The 22,402-nt window shown below is 39.7% G+C and overlaps 1 protein-coding gene across 1 annotated transcript in view; it reads right to left on the bottom strand.

Annotated features, from left to right (window-relative positions):
* Positions 1-22,402, bottom strand: part of LOC131881527 (neuropeptide Y receptor type 5-like) — a 44,700-nt gene that overhangs the window by 16,775 nt on the left and 5,523 nt on the right. Inside the window, exons 4-11 of the mRNA XM_059228413.1 lie at positions 20,053-20,190; positions 18,586-18,732; positions 18,232-18,239; positions 13,137-13,387; positions 7,947-8,598; positions 7,396-7,403; positions 6,420-6,544; positions 4,950-5,077 (exon numbers count right to left, since the gene is read on the bottom strand). Coding sequence (XP_059084396.1) covers positions 4,950-5,077; positions 6,420-6,544; positions 7,396-7,403; positions 7,947-8,598; positions 13,137-13,387; positions 18,232-18,239; positions 18,586-18,732; positions 20,053-20,190 — 1,457 coding nt within the window. The remainder of the gene's footprint in view (positions 1-4,949; positions 5,078-6,419; positions 6,545-7,395; positions 7,404-7,946; positions 8,599-13,136; positions 13,388-18,231; positions 18,240-18,585; positions 18,733-20,052; positions 20,191-22,402) is intronic.

Genomic DNA, 22,402 nt, shown 5'->3' on the forward strand with positions numbered 1-22,402 from the left:
TGAGTTTTGGGGCATACCGGATTGCAGCACAAGTCTCTTCTTCATACAAACTCCGAAAGTGGCTCAAACGTGGCCGAACTACCTGATCTTCAAATGGCGGACACTCAAACTCGCCTTTGTTTAGAAGATTAGTATACAACCCCTTCATGAGGTGAATGGTGTCAAACAAGGGATGAATGCGATTAAAAGGAGGTGCAGCAAATGGGTTTTCGATGTGGCTCTTCCCATTTCTACACTGTAGGTTGTCAGTGACAAACTTTCTGTTGGCTGAGTGTCCATCAGAAATGGATGTTACAATCCGGAAACCAATCATTGTTAGAGACTCCACGACTTTCCACCACCAACCATTAATCACTTCATTGTTGATTCGTGTCAGTGGCACCATGCACACAATATCAAAGAAAGATCCAGCACCTCCTGTGATCATGAAGCACAAAACCGTCTTTGATGCATCCTGATCCTCATCGAGACCATAAAATCGACCATTCGCATATTCACATTTCTTCGCACTGTAAACTTCGTCAAACAAGAGATTCACGATTCTTTCACGTGGCTCCAGTGGCTCAATTCGTCTTTGTAGATATTCTTTGGTTGATGGAGGCAATCCAACTTCGACGGAAAGGTTCTGACCAAATCTTTGCAGGTTTCTGAAAATTCAAAGGTAGGCTGTTTACTTTGATAAGTTCTAAGGTATTTCCACTTTGAATATTTACCGAACAGATGGCAGACAAAGGTCCTGGCAGAGAAGCCGATACAGAGCGGGACTTGTGTTTTGCCAAAGCATTGATGCAGCCAAGAATGCTGGAGAATATCGCCGTTGGCGAGGCTGCTTGACAGAAAGCTGGAGTTGGTCAAGGGCAAAATTGAAGCCTTCTTTAGAAACCACGGAATCATCTTCACCCAAAGCCTTGAGTTTTTCAACATGTTCCAAAACAGTTAATGTCTTGCGCGATTTTGACTCTGCAAAATTGTTCAAACAGACCAAGACGTTCAGAACTTCATCCACCATCGCAAACTTGCCCGAACTTGATAAAAGGTGCTGAACTTCTGTTTTAGAAACCAACGTGCCGAGGCAATAAAGGGTGAAGGAAAGGTCTTGTCTGATGTGGCAACTCTTTCGAATCCACGGTCCTCGGTCTGGATCATCAATAACCAGTGACATGAATACCAAATTACCAGGGTCGTAACTGACGATCAAGTAATCATCTGAGATGATCTCTTGTTTCATTTTAACGTGCAAATCCCCGAGATTTGTGATGCGTTGGCGTTCGAAATAATCCGCTTCAAGTTTGTCTTGCGCCTCCTGTTGACGATGAAAACGATGACTGACCGTGGATGGGGGAGTAGCTCGTGGCCGTGGAGGGGGCACCCTCTGGCTCATGTACGAGGGACACTCGGGAAAAATGCTGGGCGCGATCTCGGGTTTTAATCGGCGTAATTGCAATTGGCCCCGGTTCTTTTGGGTCAGTTTTTTCACTCGCCATTGGTCTTGGTCAGAGCGTTCGGTCTCAAAATCTCTCTCAAGAAAATGCCTAGAACAAACTCTTGAACAATCACTTGGAGACTAGTGCTCTCTGGACAAAGCCCGAATCCACTTATTGCGTAGAATCTCATCTTTTGGAAAACTGTGAAAGCTGATGCTCGATGGCGGATACCTCGATTCCTGGTCTGCGGGTGGGTCTGTAGTGGGGCTCGCCAGGCTCTCAGCCTTCTTGAGCGCATATCCACTACGACATCCAACAGCGGCGCACTTGTTGACCATGACGATGACGGCCTAAGCACGGCTCGTTTATAAGCGATCCTAATTCCTGACTTCGCAGGATCCAAAGATTCGAAATGGGATGGCTCAACCCACGTTCAAATCCCGTTGGACGAACCGACCCTTTGTTTACTTCCATTCAGTTTGAAATCTGGCCTCAGATCGCGGGAACGGTTGCGTGATTCCATAAAATTGGCATTTCCTTGATAGAGAGTCCCTGGACAATGCCATAGAAAACCATAACTAGAATGCTCTAGCTAAACAGGAGGCCCACCGCATGAGCATGTTTTCAGGTCAGCTGACGCTGGTGGAAAAAGGACAAGGATATTTCGTGAAATCTTGCTTTGGGCAAGTTGAAATATTCTCATGAAACGTTTGTTATTCCTCTTTAATCTTAATTTCTTTTGAATCTTACAAATATACAGGTAGAAAGAGCGGTAGAATAATGAAAACATGCTTTTTGGGGCATAATACACGTAACATGTCAAAAAAAGATTCAGACATTTGTAGAACAAATCACGTACTCTATTGATTGTCCTTGTTTAGCATCGCATGTTGAAAGCGTTAAAAAATGTATCCAAAATTGCAACACAATGATGAGGCATTCGGAATTTCTTTTCAATTTCTCAACAATGTGCTTGAATGTGGGCAATATGTTTGCACCTTTGCGTAATCAAGGTAATTCCGACACCTCTGGAGGTCAGCCTCAACCCAGGCTTGTTCCTTGCCTTTCAGTTAAGTGTTTCCACCACATGGATGAAAACTTTAACTTGAGCCCCATTTTAACCCCTTCAAAATTTCGTTCTTAAAAATGTGGTCAGACAACTTACTCAAACCCGTTTATGAAGCGTGCTAGATGATAGTAATTGCTTGACAAGGAGTCGTATTAGTGGTTTCTACTCTTAATTTGGACGAGCTGTCAACGATTCAAATTTGTACCATAGTTGTCCCTAGGTAGCTTGACTACGAATGAAACATTTTGCCCACCAGCAACAGCTGAGACGAAAACAAGCAATTGCAGTGCCTTTGATCGATATATGAAGATATCTATGGGCAATACCAACATTTGTACAAATTCCCAACCCGTAAATCTTGATTTGGTTGTGGTTTTGCAACATTGAAATTTTTTAACACAACTGCCTCACAATCCTTGACACTTCTAGATGAATACTGTTGCAAACAGAGAGTTTCACCACTTCTCTTTCATAAATTTCCAAAACTTGAGTCTATTATACCAAATTAATGAGAAGAGGAACTTTGAGAGAATTTATTGAAATTCCCAACTATTTCTTGCTAAAAGGGGAATTCCATTAAACTCATGCAGCGCATTATAATGGTATTGACATTTATGTTTTTTGGTCTTCATCAGCTTGACCTTTGTGTTCTCACTTGGCATATAATACTTCTTGAAAAATCCGATCCCAACCAAGGAGAACAAATGTTTGGATATCATGTGATGCTTATCAGACATGATTGAGCCCATTGGACACACTTCAAGTCAAATCACTACAAATCAACACTGTGTAGCAACAACCTTTTGACTGTTTTGAGCCCTAAGTGTGAACTTCGTGAAATTTAGATTCAAATGTTTGAAGTGTGCTTGATTGTATTATCAAGTTTGAACGCTTGGCCATGTTTGTAAAAGCTGAGTCCATTACCAAATATGTTTTTCAGCAGTATGTTGCTCTTTGTATATCATGGATTCTCGTGTCANCAGGGACTCTCTATCAAGGAAACGCCACGCTAAATTGAGCACCGCCAACTAAGGCCAACAATGAAATGTACTATATTGCTTTTGTACGCACTTCTTGAGTAATTTAAAAATGTTTCGATTCTCTTTAATATATTATATATTACATGACTTATTTCTGATGTCCTGACAGTTTACTAATTTTTCTAGCTTTTGAAGATGGGACGGAATCCCCTCCACGCTTTCTACTCTGATGAACATTGTTGTTGATGTTGTTGGCAAGGTTTTTAGAAGCTAGATTGAAGCATTTTTCCCCAATATCTGGCACAAACTTATGAAAGGAATGTCCATCATCACAATGCTGATTTAAAGCCTGAAACAAGTGACATGAACTTTCGACACGCTTCTTCCAACAAGACACAAACAATGCTCTTGGATCTGCTGAAGACATCACAATCTTGCGTAAGTCTTCATCTTGAAAGATTTCTTCTCGAAGCTTCAATGCAAACAGAGAGGTGGCGTAAACCACTTGAGAAGGTCGAAGCATGCCCCCTCGGTCATTCAAACTTAAGAATTGATCATTTTGTTTCAATTCCTTAGTTGCACTTGGAAAGTCATCCAAATTTGTTGCCTGTTCTCCGGTTGAATATTTCTTGTCGTCGAGGAGCAGAAATTTGCATTTTTCGCACTTGTTTCGTAGGAGAATGCTTCTCGCAATTGATCCAGCGCAATAAAAGACAATCGCAAATCTATCCTCTAAGTCAAACAGGTCCATGGCTTCATCGGACTCAGGGTCATTGAGAAGAGAAACTAGTAGCTCTCATTCCTCTTCCACTCGTTTTTTCGTAGCTTCATTCTTGTCCTTACAAAGGTTACGGAGATCTTGAGCGTCGAGTTTATCAAATTTAATGAGAGAACGAATTCGAATTTTCTTTTCACTCTCAAGAATATACAAAAAATACAGATACAAAAAAATTTGCACCAGAAAGCTGCCGATAATTTCCAAAGCGTCTTTCAATTGGATCACTATTGAATTTTCCCAAGAGAATGTACGACAAATCTGTTGTGACAATCAAATATTTGCAAAGCTTGATTATACCCCTCAGTGTAAATTTCAGGGCAAAAAATGTCTCCCTTGATAGTTTCTTCTTCGTTGGCATTTTTTCCCATTCTTCAATCCAAGTCAGAAGGTTTTGTAGGAATTTAATTTGAGTTGTATCATCTCGGCACACAGGTTTCCTGAACTCATCTCGTTNAAAAGCTGAGTCCATTACCAAATATGTTTTTCAGCAGTATGTTGCTCTTTGTATATCATGGATTCTCGTGTCAAAGCTGAGTCCATTACCAAATATGTTTTTCAGCAGTATGTTGCTCTTTGTATATCATGGATTCTCGTGTCGGCCTTCTCTTTGTTGTTCAAATTAAAACGGACAGTGAGAAAAAGCCCTGGTCGAGTGGTGACTTCTAATGCATTTCGTTCTTTTCCGGCCTTCATCTTACCCTGCAATGCTCTGGAATTCCTCCTTGAATGCTTCGTTGAACCACCCGTACAGGATGGGATTTGAGAAGGCAGAAGACATGCCAATCAAATGACAAAGAGCGAAACAGATCCGACTCAACTCCTCGGTCTGAAATAGAAATTCGACAGCTTTAACAATATTCGATGTCATGCGAAACTTGTAAGTTTTCAGTTCAGGAACAAGGCTTGCTCAAGATTGTTTTCATTTGCTGGTCAGGGTGACCATTTTTTCGAATTTTGTTTGCTGATGTAGAAAGTGCAATGTTTTATCAAGTTAAGAGGATTTGAACAAGTGGAACTTGATTGTTCTTCTTAATTTGAGAGTTCTTACTATCTATCTATGACGGAGATTAAAAGTTTTCACTAGCTAGACTAGTCCAAGGATTAGTGGGAATCCCTTCACCCTGGTTCTTCGTACCTTAGGGATCCCTGTCGAAAACTTTCCTCTTCAGAATGGCACATGTTGTTTTTAATGAGCAATATCAAATATTTGAAGCAGTTAGTGAATTTTGGAATAACAGAACCTTACCAACTCGTTTTGAATCAATTCATATGATTTCCATCCAACTTCATAGTTCAGTCCCTTTTAATTGTGCCCATTTTAAGACAACACGTTCAAAGATGCAGTCAATAAATTCAAATAGGAGAGCTTATCAACCTGACAGCGTTAATTAGTTTTAGTTGCTACAACCCAAATTCATTGAGAACAATTTTGCTCATTCCCAAAATTAGGAATTAGGAGGCCTAGTGAAAAGGTCAACCCTTTCGTTATTCACAAAGAACTAATCTAAGATGTGTTCCCGTTCTAAAAAAAGCACCAAATATTTCATTTAAATTCCAACAAAGGTTCTAAATGGAGTATCAAATGCTCAGATTAAAAGGTACAATAGAAACGAAAGTGATTCGAATTCAATCGCATTTTGACCGCAATTGAAAGGAGCGATCAGATTTCAGGGCAAACCCCATTGTCGACCTCTTTCTCGAATTTAGGTTTGCAAAGTACAAATTTGTGGATGGAGAATCGGCAACTTTTTGGGATGGATCCAATCAAAAAAGCAACTTGCCTCTAAATTGTTCCAACTCCCTGTGTTTGTTAAGTCAGCACATTTCATTATGAGTCAGCTTGTTGTCAATGAGACAATAACTCGGCTCAGTAGAAATTACTGGGATTTTCAAATTCAGCTCAATTCTTCAATCCAAACGTGACCACTGATCAGCTTTGGATTAGAAAGCAACCGAAATATATTCGTAAAGCACAATCCCAAAAATCGCTTTTCAGACTCAATTCGTACCAAGCCACGAGTAATCGAAAAAGAGGCTAAATTTATATCTCACTGTAAAGATCAAAGTGCATCACTTGGGAACCACACAAGATTAGGAACATTCTGCTCTGTGGACTAGAAGCAACGTAACAAGTTTGCAACAGAATGCCAATGAAACAAGTCTCATACCATGGACGAATGGCTGGTGCCTTTTTGAAAAGAGAGCTTGTAAGAATGAATGGAAGCTCCTTGGGCGCAATTCCCCAGAGACAACTGGAATGGTTCATAAGGCAGATTGGAGGATGCTAAAACGTCTCAATTTTGAAAAATAAAAGTAAACTGAAACACGAGCTTTGCAATCTTTGGGAATGGTTCAACTCCACTGCTTGAGATCAATCCACTTTCCTTTCATGCACCCGTTCATTGGCCAGGCTGGACGAGATCTGCAGGGAATGAGAATGTCTGCCATATAAAAACGCTGAGACTAGGGCTTTTGAATATGACATATGGTAGATGTCTTTTGGAGTTTGTGTCGATTTTTGTCGTATCAAAAAATGAATCTACAGAGCCTGGAAAAGGACTCAATTAGGAGAGAAAAGTGCTGTCTTTGAGAACGGAGATAAGTCTTATCCTCATCACGGGCAATGCATAAAGTAGAATAACCAAGAGTCTACACATGCATTAATAGTGTTTTGATGTTGTCGTCAGATGGTTTTTGCTTCTTTCTGAAAAGTGCAAAATATACTTTTAACAAGAGTAGCATTTCGGGAGCATTACCGTGGAGAATGGAAATTGCATATGTCCAATTTATATTTTATTTGACTTTATACTTTGCAATAAAATAAGAACTTGAGATTTCCCACAGACATATGCAATAAGTCAAATCGATTGTAAAAACAAAGAAAGTTAAAATGAACGTATTGGCTCTTCAATATTGAATTAAAAAATGGCAAATTAACTCCTAAAACCTAGACCTATTATTTTGATCTAAACCTTGTTTGACAAAGAACTTTTCATGAGCAGTTTTTGGATGCTTCTGCTGAAGTGAATGACATTTCTAAATTGACAAATCAAATCATATCATTCATGGGCCTAAATAACACACATAGCCCAAAACTTCAATAGAGAAGAAAACGTAGTAGGGAACAAATGTCATCATGTATACCTGTAAACCTACCAATAGTTCAATGACAAACTTGTCGCAATACAGAATTTAGTTACTCTCTGTATTGAAAAATCCCACATATTAAAAAACGCTCTTTTCTGGGCCTATCTTTCTCTGTCAAGCAAAGCTTGACACAATCAAAAATGCTATCGAAGAATGGAAAATGAATATCCTTGTGATTAAAAACCCGAGAAAAGGCAAAACGGTTTAGTGCATTTATAACTAGTGTTATCCCTACAACTGAACATAATTCATACTTTACTTCACTTACAGTCTCTTCCAAGTAACTGATTTCATACCCTTTGTTTTGTTTTTGTTTTCAAAATTTGCGTTTTCATACTTATCCATTTTTGCACCCGGCTATTTCCTTTGATCTTTTAGGCCTATTATTAGCAGTATTTTTTGGCTAAAATTCCTGCTTTCAAAATGACTAGGATCTGATAATTAACAATCTATATTCATTAGCTCATTCACCAAAACTACTGCATAAGGAGACATTCTTGTTGTTTTTGTTCTATGCTGTATGATCTTGAGTAGGACACCTAGCCTACCACGACAACTTGAACCTATTTTCGTCGAGCCAGATCATTAGTAAATTCAACACGTCCTCAATTTTCAACCTCAACTTAATTAGCCATTTTGGACTGCCACCACGTACCTGGAAGATGTTATGAATGTCAAGGATGATGTTGAGCATATTGAGTGGGAACCACGAGAGGGCGAAGACAATCACAATGGACACCAGCAACGAATGTGTCCGGGCCTGTTTCTTAATTTTCTCCTGTAATCGAGTGTTCTGGATCCGGGTCATCTCATCCATTTGCTCCGTGGGAGACCCGTTGCCATTGCTCTGACCAGGAGGAGGATCTTTCAGTGAGCATCGCTTGACGCCCATGCTGAGCCTCACTTTCGAGCCCTTGGGCGACAGGGTCTTCCCCTCATTAGGGACCAACTGTGACGCAGGCACCACGAGGAGTGTCTCATTCTCGCTAGTCTCGACCCTTCGAGCACCACCTACACCTCCCCCAACCACCCCTTCCTTCCCACGACCTTCTTTAGTGGCGGCCAAAACGGTGACGGAGGTATTGCGGTGTCGCGTACTTTGCTGCGCTCCCTTTTGCCACGAGGGAAGCTTTCGAAGCTTCTTCTTAATGGAACTGTGGGCGAAACTGATCAATGTCAACGGGAGGATGAATTGGACGACTGAAAACAAACAGAGCACCAGATTAGAATTGCCTGGAGAGGCCTACTGGCTAAGTGCATTGCCTGATTTTGTTCTTTGCGTCTTAACTAGACCTGCAACCGAGACATTGACCGCAAAGGGCGGGGTGTTTGTGCACAATGGAGTTAGAATACAGGGGTGTCCAAAAGTATCGCACGAATCATAGAACAAGGGAGAGATGGATTCTGAATAACATAAGTGATTGAACCAATGCTAAAAGATCGCATGGGTTGAGAGAGAGCACTTGATGATGCCGACAAATGTTCAACTTGTCTTCATTACATCAAAGATTGCGAAGAATTGCTTAATTGTGGACGAGCAGAATGTAAATGCCACAGGATTAAGAAACAAAGACAAGTTCAGCTGTCAATTAAGGGATTCTAACGGTCAAAAAAGGAGGCCAGAGGTGAAGATCAGGTTCCCGGTAAACCTGCCTCAGTCTTAATTTCTAGCTCATTCATATCTTTTCCATTGTAAAAAAATCATTGTTAAACCTATTTTGACTGATTGATCCCTTGAGTTAAAAAACTGTCATAAATCATCTGGTACATCGTAGAGAACAATTCAGCGTAAAGCGCTCTCTTTATTGCGATTATTAGGCATGATATAAAGAAATATTAAGCAGGTGTAACCATGCATAAACAATATGCAAAAAGAATCAAATCAAAATTTATGAATATTACGGTAGATTAAAACCTGATATCATAGTTTCTTTGACTTTGATGTGTTCTGTGTACATGGAAAAAGTGAAAAGAGCAAGCAGATCAAAAAAAGGTGGGAAGAGGTGATGGATAGGTTGTTGCAAAGTAGGCAATGAACCAGATTGAGTAGGCCCCTAATCAGCTTTCGTTAATGATGGATTTTGGCGGTGAGTTGAACAAGGGTGCCTGACAGTCAACGATTAATAGGAATGTGAAGTCAAGGACAACTTGCAACTGGACATCACCTTCTGAAAGGTAAGGTTTCCAGCACTTTTGGATGCTGACTTAGGCACACACTTTGACATAGTTTTGCAAATAAAATACTTCCATCTATCATTGGCGTACCGGAACATACTAGTGCCTTGCTCAAGGAACTTGATGAAGGTGACATTGGCAGACTCATGGCCAGATTGAGTGGAGCTGTGAAGCCAAAGGTGAGGGAAATAGATGAATATTGGGGAGGGGTAAGTCCAGAAGAGCTGAACAGCCTTCAGAGGAGAGATATTCTTGAAGGGAGGTCAATTGCTTGCAGTTTTATCCAGTCCTGACCCTAGCCTTGTTTATTATGGAGTTGAGATGGCCAGTAGTTGAAAAGAAAAGGCACAAATAGTTTTCACTATATCCATTAAACTGCTGTCCATTTGGATGGAGGTAGAAGGGAGAAAATATTGAAAGAAAACCATGGACTTTGTCTCAATGGTATTGACTTGAAGGCCATTCCCTTGGCAATAACCGTTGAGTGTATTTATGGCATTTTGCAGTCCCACGGCTGAATCAGCCATGAGAACCAGGTCTTCTGTTTACTGAAGATATTGCTTCAGAGATTGGTTGTTGGTAAGGTCTTGGTGTATGAGGGCTTTGGGTAGGTTGGATATAATTTAGTTGAAGAGAGTTTTGGACGGCTTATGGAAATGAAGTAGAAGAGACAGTTCCTGATCAGAGCAAATCTTTTGAAGCTCAATAACAACAAGGGAAGGAAATCCCTATTTCTGATGGGATCAAATGAATAACACGAGGAACGGTTGTGATTAGGGCTATCAATTAATATTTTCTGTGGCATGTGACATTACTAAAGGTCTGAAAAATAACTTGTTTTGCCTTTGAGCCCAAATTCCAGAAGGTTGTCAAAACTAGTTTACCTTATAAGAGCAACTCTTCACGTTCACTTGTTTCTTGTTTTCAGACAACTACTCGCAATCAAATCTCTAGGTTTGTTGCTTGACGGCAAAACAAGTTTATTTCTCCGAGCTTTAGACATTACTAGTTGCATGACGGAAACCCTCAAGTTAGCCTCAAAATGTAGCTTTTATTTTCCTCACGTCAAACCAGGGTTGCTTTTAGGCTGAAACCTACTTTTTACCCTACGGAGAGATTGGCTGAAGCTTCTACTTTTCACGTTTTCTTGGCAACCTTAGTTTTGAACATTCATTTGATCCCATCGCTAATCACTTTGCTTGGCCAATCCAATAAAGAGGGGAGCTAGCGTGGTGAACATCATCTTCATGAAAGGGTTCTTCAGTGGTATAGTCCATTGATTGTCTGGAATATCTGGAATGTCCTTGCTCCCCTTCTTATGGATGAAGAAAATGGCAGACCCCATCCAATCTGGTGGGAAGAAAAATGGAGGGCGAGACTGAAGAGTTCTTGGAGGAGCGGTTCTCCTTGTTTCCAGACAAGTGAAACTTGGAGGGGAGAAATTTCTGATGCTTCTGGTGCTTTGCTCTTCATCTTCTAAAAGACCAGGTTCGTCATGTGTCCGGCAAAAGGCTGCAAAAGTATATGGCGTTCTTCTGGGTAGCCCTGTACTCCCTCCACTACTACGAGTAGCACTGTCACAAATGTTGATGAAAACAGTTCCTGCAGTTCCTGACAGTCCAGAGGCGAGTTTTTATAGAAGTCTTTCCTCTGAGTTAGGGCCAATAGGAAACTATGTTTTTTTTAATGCTCCTACTTTGAAGTTAAGTCTTGGACTTTACCCAGAAGAAGTATCCTCTCAGGACCATAGTGAGCATATTTTCCTACCGCGTAACGTCCAAGGGTCATAGATCCATAGGGCCATAACGTCCATAGATGCAACCCAATAGGAAAATTTACTCACTATGGTGCTGAGCGGTTGCTTATTCTGGAGAACGTCCAAGCCTTAACTTCGAGGTAGGATCGTTAAAAAGGGACCTTAGGAAAAATTAACTCATTGGAATTTTCCTCTTGGTGGATTGGCTGACTCTTCGATACTTTTGTTCAGGCCCTAGAATGAGTCAAGTCGCTGAAGAGAGCAGGCCATCCACTTGAAACCTTTAAATGTCTGATTTGGTGCTCCTCAGGGATTGATGTTGCATATTGCTCCCAAGTATCTGGCGTTTGGGCCACAGCTCTTGATGGTACGTGTATTCGTTGAAACAAGGGGTCTTGAATCCTCCTCACTGCAGAGGACTCTTTCAATGCTTGTGAAATCCTTAGGTTATTGCAGCTGCATTGATCATGTTTCTAGCGAACTAAAAGCACCCCTGTGCAATATTTTTTTGGCTTTTTTTTAACAAAAAGCTCATTTTTCCAATCGTGTTGTTAAGATCGTGCCACGATTTTCTTGTGACAAGCTCGTGATTGATATGACAGATATCGATTTCCAGTTCCGTTGGAAAGGTCACTTTGATTGAACCTCATTGGCTTCTTGCCCTGTGATCCGTGATATCATGCTTTGAGGGAAAAGGAAATACCCTGATATGTCCTCCTAGTTCTGCTTTTCATGGTTTAAATGGCTCCCGTCAAAGATCAAAGGACGGGAATGAATGGATCCGGCGTTTACGTTTTCTCGCTGAAAACCCGTTAGAATTGGTCAAAATCTTTTTTTCAGGGACCGTCCTTTTTCGATAAAAAAAATCACTACTGAAATTTCCAGTCACATTTTAAAAAAGCACCGGTAGCTGGCGATAAAAAAGGGACAAACGTAAGGGTGCCCAATTGATGTAATCCAAGCCTACAGTTTATTTTTTGTTACCCTAAAATTTCAAAACATTTGACTCGATCTACTGATGATTTATCGAAAAATAATTCCTCCATTACTCTAACTCTGCTCACATTATTTGAAAAAATTAAAATAAAGAAGATCAATGTTTGTTCCCTTAAAAATCGCTTAATGACGGATTGGAAATTTGGAGGACGCATGCATGAAAAGCTTTACGAGCGAATGAGTCGGCATGGAATCTAAAAATGGAATATCGAGTAGAAAGGTGGATTCGTAATTGAATTCAATTTTCGAGTAATCTTGAACGCACTTGTATTTGGCTCTTTCGCGGAAGCTATACAGATTTTACGAAACCAAAACTGCGGAAAGTTTATCTCCCTATTTTGCATCAGAGCTTTCTGTTCGAACTGGCCCAACGGATATATATCCATTTATACTCGTTCACAGACATGAAAACCCTCTTATCGGGTTTCTTTCTCAGAAAAGTTGGGAATGAATTGTTCCCTTGAAGAAGAAACTATCTATTCGTTGTGCAAAAAGATAGTTCAAGAGAGGCTGGTTTCAAATGAAACCAGATAAACCTGCTTCGCACTCGTATTCGTTTGAGCCCCAAAGGATAAGAACTGGTTCACTTACCTATTACCTATTTACAACAATATGCTGAAGATCCAAACTTTACAATAAAACATGCATTAACCTCGAACCATGGTCAGTACTCATACCAATTCTTCAATCACTGACGAATGTCCAAATATAGCTATCGTTATCCCCATTCCAACCAACATCTCATTGGACGTATTTTCGAGGAATCCATTCACCCCTTCTTAGTTTGTTAGTAAGAGAATAGCTATCTTACCCAATGAGAAAATGGAATAGACCAAGCGTCCCTTTTTGTATTGTCCCCATTCTTCGGCACAGTAAGCCAAACTGCTCGCTTTGACGATATGCAAAAGTTGCTCTGGCATTTCTATGACTTTCAGACTCATCGCGAAGATCAACGGACAAGACAAAAGTATGGAGACACTCCAAATAAACAGCAGGGAGCACAAGGCCTTGGACAACTTGGTCGGGGTCCGACTTGTGGCAGAGTAGACAATCACTTTATATCTGAAATTGAAAGAAACAACATGATACAACAATCCATTTTGGTTGAAACCAATATTCATGTTTGTTACATGGCGCCTAAACCGATTGGCTTTAGTTTGGCACAAGATTGAGGGATATGGCGAATTCTCAGAGCTAAGTTAGCCAATGAATTACATAATAGAAGATCTCAAATCACTTTTGCTCCGAGTAATTAATGCAATTTGTTTTAAAGATTGATCGCAATGGTCAATAAAGCATCTTAGTTGAACGCACTAAAAGTAGCAGTGTCACTGAAATTATTCTTCTGTCGAGTACTTGTACCATACTTAAATCAATCAAATATACCAATACTACTTGTATTTAGTGATCATCAAGCGGCGATTGCTATTGGTATGTATAATATGAACGGATAAATTGAGACGTCATTATGCATCGTCGGTCCCGTCTTTTAAGACACATTGTACAACTCGTGGATTTGAAGGGCAAAACGCTTTTAAACAACTTGAAACATTTATTCAATTTTTTTATCCCGACAAAAATCGATTGGTTGAACTCTTTTTGCAAAAGATATAGAAGAGGAGCTACTTGTCGGAGATTTTCTTGATCTTGAAGCCGAAAATGATATTTTAAGTGATTATCTTGCTGACAGGGTATGAATCACAAAACTAACTAACGTTTCTTCTATTCTAGGGCAAAAGAGAAAGGGGGAAAATAGTCCAAAATGCACTAAAAACTAAGAAAATGTGTCAGTCTGTAACATTTTGAGTTTTAGGAGAAAGCTTTTTATGTTGAAACATTGCTGAAATATTGCTTTAGATATAATTTGCATTAGTTTTTGAAGATTAATATTCCGCCAAAAAGCGATATCGGCAGGTCAAATGTGCTTCTTTATTTTATGCACATTTTTCGTACGTGAATGAAATACATTTGTGCAACCATTACTAAATCTAGCCAATGCATTTTAGATTTATGTAGGTTAAAGTCTCCCGTCTGCCACGCTAGAACCAGCCACAAGAGCAATAGATCTAGATGTCAAAAAACAGTCTGGTGCAATTGTGTCGTCCTTTAAATAGCACTTTCTGATAGTTTATTTGGCCCAAAACTGCAACCCATTGTACGTCTAATTGTTCTGCCTCTACCGCTTGCGAAGAATACCGTAAACACCATAACAACATAACGACTCAATCCTAAACAAAATCTTGAAAAAAGAAGTTCAATTCCATACTTCTTGGATCGATGGACCTACTTTTTGTTCTCCTAGTTTTGAAAACGACCTCATGCGTCTTGNTCTGCCTCTACCGCTTGCGAAGAATACCGTAAACACCATAACAACATAACGACTCAATCCTAAACAAAATCTTGAAAAAAGAAGTTCAATTCCATAATTCTTGGATCGATGGACCTACTTTTTGTTCTCCTAGTTTTGAAAACGACCTCATGCGTCTTGGGGTCATCTCCCCAAGAAGGCTCAGTTCATTTTCTGCGGTGAGTTCATCCGATAATAGCTTGGCTCATTTCACTTCGCCCAACCTAACAGAAAAGTGAAAGCTCACGTTTTGGCGTATCCCAATGTGACTTGGTCACTTCCTCTTCAACCACCAAAGTGAAATAACTAACGTGTTCTTTTATTGTAACTCCAACTACAAGGCAATTGCTTCCCACAGAACCATCGGAAGCTTAGAATGGTCTGTCTCTGACACAAATATATCCTTCCCCAATTAGGACCACACTTTAGGGTCGATGGTTAATCAGGAAAGACAGCTGAATAGTAGATAAATAAAACTTCAAGGGCTTGGATAATGTCTCTGAGTTGTAAAGCATAGTAATGGCAACTCAAACGGCTTGATTGACCGGAGGATGTTACGAAACTTTACTAAATAAAAAGTGGTGACATTCACTGAACGTATCGTTCTTCAAAAAAGCGGAGCGTAGGGGTTGCTCCCCAATTTGAGTGACATGTGCTACTTTTGTAGAAATATCAAAAACAGTGACACATCATGTTTAAGAAGCCCAAACATTCGCAGGTTAGCAAGATCTCCCGTTTCTAGTCTTTTTTGGTGAATAAGACAGAAAATAAAGTCCGACTTAAAAAAAAAAAGATAGGTAACAATTATTAATGTTACATTTCGTATTACTGATTATGATGTTTTTGATGATTCTGCAAAAAGTATGACATGAGGAGTAACTACATTCAAATGTACCCATAAACTTGAGCTAGTTTTGATCGAAGAACTATTCTAATTTGGACTTACATTATATTTTGTTTGAAACAAACCGATGCCAGAGTCAATCAAAAGTTTACCCTAAAATGATGCTTGACAAACCGTGTGCAAATTGAGCATTTCTCATTTTCTTTGTCCCTCTAGTCTCTCAGTTGCTTGTGAAAGCTTGCAATCTTGAGATTCGCCAGAACATCATGATTCTATGTGGCCAGTAATGGAATCATCGACACATAATCCATTTGAGGCAAAATAACTCTCTCGACCAGGTTCGGAGGGCCACCAGCCCTAGCAGGCTCCTTGATATGAATTATTCATGAATCTGAGGACTTTCAGTAACGAAATTTGAAAAGGAGTTTCTGCCACTGTACCAAGTCTTATTGTAAATCGAATTACGTGGCGAAAAAATTGGCACCAAAGTTGTGACCAGTTTTGAGGTGTATATGTTCTTATATCTTTAGTTTGAGTGTATATATTCTTATATCTCTAGTTTGAGTGTATATATTCTTATATCTTTAGTTTGAGTGTATATATTCTTATATCTTTACAAGTCTGAAAACCCTTGGTTTGGGAATTCTAGGATATCAAATCTATTGCGCTATTTATAATATGTACTTGTTCTTGTCTGTCCATGTGCCTTCACTTCTATTTCCTTACCAAACAGGTTCTACCTATTTCTAAGAACACTCCTGATTCGGACAAAACACGTTTTCCCCACTCAATGCAATATGGCTTCCTTCTAACTCGTTCATAAAATTCATCGCTTCAATAGCTCACTTATTCCTATCTCAACATGGAAAATTGCAAAGGGTCTTCCAGTGTTCTTAATCAATTCAAAGATCTGCAACCCTCTGAATAATATACAACCAGCTCGTATTTTATCGCATCCTCGACAAATTGGCGTCAAGGAAGGGAAAGTTTGGAACCAAAAAGTCGGAACCTATTCCATTATTCCATTTAGCAGCACGTTTTCGAATCTCCCCATTTGACAGCCCCTCTGAAATCCTCAGCATATCAAAGAAAATGTTCCAAGTTGCAGGGTCTCTACAGGAACCAGAATGCAATTGAGGGCCCAAACCGGAAACATGGATTTAATCAATTATAATTCCAAACAACCCTACTTTTTTATTATCTAGTGTGTGAGTGAATAAGTACAAAACTGAATGGTCCAAGATATGCCAATCAAAACACGGAAATCTTGGACCTTTGCCCAATCCTCTTGTATGCATACATATACACCAGTACTAAAGAAGGATCAGGACTATTGAGCATCAAGGTCAAGGCCAGACGATCGTCGTCTCTTGAGCCTTTTTTTCGTGGTTGCTCCCCGCGCCAACCGAGATATGTACAACAATGGTCATTCGATTAGATTATCTTGGTTGGAGAGCAAGAAGAGACGTTATTCACGTTGTACCTAATCCACTTTGCATCATCTTCAGATACGCCACTACTGATAAGAGCTTTGTGAGATTGAGATTCCAGCCCCAAACTTGCGTTTGTCAGACGCTTCAAATATGGGGTCCGCGACCAATTTGGCTCAATTCAGTGTGGAAAAGTTAAATGAAGAAATTTTGCCCATCTCAGTTCAAGAGACCCGTCTTGAGATATTTTAGGGGTCTGAGTTTGTCACATGTTCCTCTTGGCCGGGACTTGATTGGACCCAATGTTTGGTGCCAATCGTCTGGGTCACCAGTAGGATGAATGGGGACAAGGCTCTATATATCGCCTTGGAGTCTGTCGAATCTGGCGTCTGGTCCGTGAGTCATTCTATCGTACTTAAGTCCAAGAATCGCTGTCTTTGACAGGAATGATAAAAAAAGAGAAAATGGATTTTTAAAGACCACTGTGAACAGGTGTTAATAACGGTTTGTACCACTAGTTTACGCATGAAAGGATAAGTGGTCAAAATAGACATCTCTTACGAACGTTGTTGAAGGAAAGTTGTTTATCGGAGATTTCTTTTTTGATTAACCACCTCTGAAAGTGGCAATCATTGTAAGGATAATTAGCAAAAAAAACTCTCAGATAAAAGGTGTATTAGTTGGAAATGCACCAAAAAATCCATGAAGCTGAAAGTGACATTTTAAGTGATTATATTACTGCCGAGGTATGAATCACAAAACCAACTAGTGTATCCTTTTTGTAGGGGGCAAAAGAAATTTGGACGTTGGTAGAATGCTTATACGTGTAAGTACACAATTAAAGTCTTTCACGTTCAACCATTGTTAAACGATAAGTATTAGCAATTTTGGGTATCTACAAAAACTTGGAAGCCTAATTGGGTCAGGACTGCCCTTCAGGGTTTCTTTTTAGAACATAAACTCGAACAAAATTTCACGGTTTCCAATGCAGAGAGGTAGAAAGTGCAAAGCAAGGCGCACTGGAGACTAAAAGTTGTAATTAAACTGACCTTAAAGGTGCAGAAAGGGCCGAAAAGTGTAACTAAATTAAACAAATAAAATTTGAAAGTTTGTTGAATTTTGATTTCTTACGTTGAAACGATGAAGATATAATGTTTTCAAATACATTCTGCGTCACTACTTTTTGAAAACCTTTTTTGGTAGTTCATGAAATGACCGTTAAGTTGGAGGTGGAGCTGTATGCGAACCTTCTTTTTTCGCATAGAACCAAATAAACATCCCTCACTGCCAGCGCTGCAAAGTGAAATAAATCATCGAATCAATCGACCTTCAATGTGAAAGCAATAGACTTTCTTATAATAAGCTTCATTATACCATACCGCAAATTTGCCTTTTCATCGCCCGGAATCGTCAAGAAAGCCAACTTCTTGACGACAGTCAAGTCCGTCAGCCACTAACTTTTTTTGCGTTGTCGGCATCCATCAACATACAAACATCGCCCTCACAATTTCTCTTCAGCCAGCTTTTCAGTGCCTTTACCGCTAAATTGTGGTTCTGTTCTTGACATATTGGCAAACCAAACTTACCTGTCAATGGCAATTCCGGTAATGGTGAGCGTGGAAACAAAGGTGATTCAAACCGGGACCATTCCAGACAGGATGCAGAGGACTTGAAGGTGTGGTCCTGGCCACCGTTTGTACAGGATCTCCATCAAGGTCATCGGACTAACCAATGTACACAGGAGTAGATCGCTGACGGCCAAATTGACGATGAGGATATTGTTCACCTGAAAGGTCAACTCAAGATTAGGCCAACAATGGAAAAGTTTTCAAATTTGGGGATCATTGGAAAACGAGGACCACCAAGTTTCCTCTGAACTTGATAAGTCTAACCATTCACACTCATCAATAATTTATAGAGGAGGTTGGAGGGTCTTTGGGCTCTATTCCAGAGGCGAAGGACGGACAAAAGGAGCAATTTTTTGCTCGAATAATTCGGAGACTTTCAGACCCACTCGCTAAGCCACTTTTACCACCACACAATTCCACAGCTTTTTTGCTCAAAAAGTGGCAAATTTTGTATAACGCGTCGCAATGAAGGCAATTCTCGGAAATTCTTGGGCATTAGAGCCCAACCATTTGGACGGCTTAAAGACATAATAACAATTCTCAGACGGAAGGCTTTGATGAGAAGGAAAAAAAAAACAGGGACCACAGAGCCTCATTGTGAGAACCCAGAATGGGGTTCCATTACTGTGAATGCCACAATATCCCAGTACATCAACGGAGTTCTACTACATCACCAGTGTTCTTCCAGAATTGATTTTAGGCATATAAAGTGAAAAAAATTTCACGAGGAAATGTGAGGCTTTCAGGTGCAAGATCCGTGTTTCACGGATTGACTATTTCTCTAGCAGCAACCATTACATTTTGAGCATTAGTTATCATTCTCTACAGTCGTAAGTACCACAACAGAATTCAAAATAAACCTCATGAATACCACTTGATTTTCTCTATATAGTGCTACTTAGGGCCTTGACTTGCAGAATACAATACTGATTTCATTGCCCCATGTCCGGTTATTTTTGGACTTTCAATACCGTCCCAAAACAAGTAGTTTAAGGTGGTCCAGACATAAAATAGAAAACGTTATAGTGAAAAGTTGTATCCTTAGGATTTATCAATCTTATATGTCTTCCGTTGTTCTAAAGGCGGCCTGAAACTTGAACATCTTAAAAGCAATTTTTCTTGCCCCTTGCAAGATGCTCAGCGTTGAAAATATATATTTTCAGTCCCTTGTCGGTGACAAAATACGGCGTTGTTCTTGTAATTCATGCCACTAATAATGCCCCGATTACTTCATTGTAATGAGTATCTTCGAAAGCCGTAGAGGTTTTGTGATTTACATTGAGCCTGGGAGGCCACTATGCGCAACATTGTCGAACATCCACAAAACCTAGTCAAAATGTATACTGCTGAATACATTCTCCCTCCAATTGGAATGAACCGGAATGAACACTTTTCCAATGTAATGGATTTCATTGCCAGTTATGGAGAGCCCAACGTTCCTAACCTGAAACCTGATCGAGCCAATCTCCTACACTCACCTTGCGCATGTGCGCTGATCTGAGGACGGCGGTAATCACCAAAAGATTACCCAAAACGCTCCCACAGATAACGATGCAGTAAAACACGGAGAGTGCGTAGAATGCCGGGTCAGACACCGCTTGATTATTGATGATGTCCTAGAAATGGAACAAAAAAGAGAATGGATGAATAAAAAAGGACCATAAACTACTATTGGATTTTTCTCTGAAAACCATTATCTCTTTTCAGTGGCTCGAGGGGGTTATCAAACGGGCACGATAAAGATCCTTTGAGACGATGGGGCAATTCTTGGCAGACATTTGCTCCTTTGGGAGGTCCATTATGGGAAAAAGTTCCAAGATTCCAAAGATCACGGAGAGGATCCTTTTTTTGTACGGATAGCAAAAAGTGTCAAGCCTTTAAGGTTGGCCAAACTGAAAGGCACAGGAAGAATGATTTCCTGCTGGAGTCCAATTCCGCCACAGTAAATCCTATTGTATGAAGGAGGATTTCATTTTGCAGAAAGTTTCTATTGGATTTCTTAGCACACTCTTTTATCTTGAAAATATTTCAAGCAAAAGGTCAAAAAACAACAACAAAAGGGGTAGATTTTCAGTTTTTCGAAACTAAAGACCTCTTCTCTCGAATAACCCTTTTCCTTGGAAAACTGGCATGCCCTTGAACAAAGAGTCATTATTTAATTTCTATCAATTGGCTTGCCTTGGTTAAACATTGTTAAAATATGTACTTTGAACGCTCATCAAGAGTTCCAACGATTAGCATGAAACTTCCAATTCCATAGTGTCCACTATAACTGAAAACCACCGGATTTCTTTAAAAACGTTATTCCCTGGTGGTTAATCGATTAATCTCTTTTGTGATGTAAAAGAAGGTGTGTTTTTTTTCATATCTCTGATGTGATGGATCGCAGCCAAGATCTATATGTGCGTCTAATTTTGATACGATTAAGGTATTCTAGTTGATGTGATAGGTGCACAAAAGAATAAACTTTTCTTTGTCTTCGCCTTTTACCATTATTTCGTAATTATTGAACCGTAATCGAACATTTTTTGATGCTCCACCTTACATGCTAAGGTATAATTATAGGAGGGTTTCTTTCTCACATGGCCCAAACTAATAGGAAACCACCACGTTAGTTACAATAAAAACAAGTCGTGTGATGTTATGAATAAAAACAGATTTTTCCCAAGTGTTACCAAGAGTACTAATCAGTAACCATGAATTAGATTTTAAATATATGGCTAACAGCAACACAATCGCAAGAGAAATTAATGTGGCCTAATCTGCTTAGCATGTTCTATTTTGAAAGAGGTTAGCTGTCACTAGTCTGTGAGCATTTTTTTGTGTACATTCAGCATAATCAACTATATTTCAATCTCACTTCAACGATTGTAACACAACTTTGCCGTGTGCTTTCTTGATCTGAAATTGATCCGACTATTTAGCAGTGTTTCCAAATATTGAGCTATGTACGCGTACATCAGGGTGGCGTTGATTTACAAGTCATTTCAGTTTCGATAGAGAAATAACGTATTTGTATGCGAAATCAACACAGATATGGTCTACCCACCATCTTGTCTTCATCTTAATTGTAAAATGATCAAAAATATTTGGACTATAGGGCTTGCTCGGAGGCCTTATCCACGCTTTAATTAAATTTCCAAAGACAAGAATGATGAGGCAAAAATTGTCAATTTCGAACAAAGGAACCCTTGCCAAGTCGAACCCATTCATCCATTATGCTTCGCAAATTAAAGTCAGTCAGGTTCTCTGGGGACACGACAAATAGACCTTGGTTTGCTGGTTGTAACTAACTTTCTTTTCAAGTTGGCAATGCATTTAACATCACTAAACTTCTATTCATTCCCGAGTGTTCCTTTTGTGGCTCAGACCCTGCCAACAATTGAATCAAAGGTCGAATTTGAGCCAAATCAATTTGCTTCTTGGCTCAGTTTACCAAAGGACATCATGCGCATATTTTGACCAGTTTTCCGTGTTATAGAAGAAAGAAAAGATAAAAATAGGCTTTTCGCAAGCCTCATTTGGATACTTCAAGACCGAGGGGAGAAGATAAAGTGAATGGAAACGTGTTCAGTGAAACAGGAATATGATAACCTTTGAAGGCGGATTTGTTAAAAGATCCCTTTTACAGTCTTTCAACGTATGAGAGCGCTTCAAGCCACAAGTGATGCTCAAAGTGAGTGGGTAAGGTCTCGTTTGAAGTGCTTAAGCTTGTGTCGTATTTCCACGCGCTCTTCAACTTTGATTGAGGTTCTCTCAAAAATTTGGACCTGTCCCAAACACTTGACTTGATTCCAATGAAGGTGCATTCCTAATCTTTGACTTGAT

This window comes from Tigriopus californicus, chromosome 6 (assembly GCF_007210705.1).
Source record: "Tigriopus californicus strain San Diego chromosome 6, Tcal_SD_v2.1, whole genome shotgun sequence".
In the NCBI taxonomy this organism is placed as follows: domain Eukaryota; kingdom Metazoa; phylum Arthropoda; class Copepoda; order Harpacticoida; family Harpacticidae; genus Tigriopus; species Tigriopus californicus.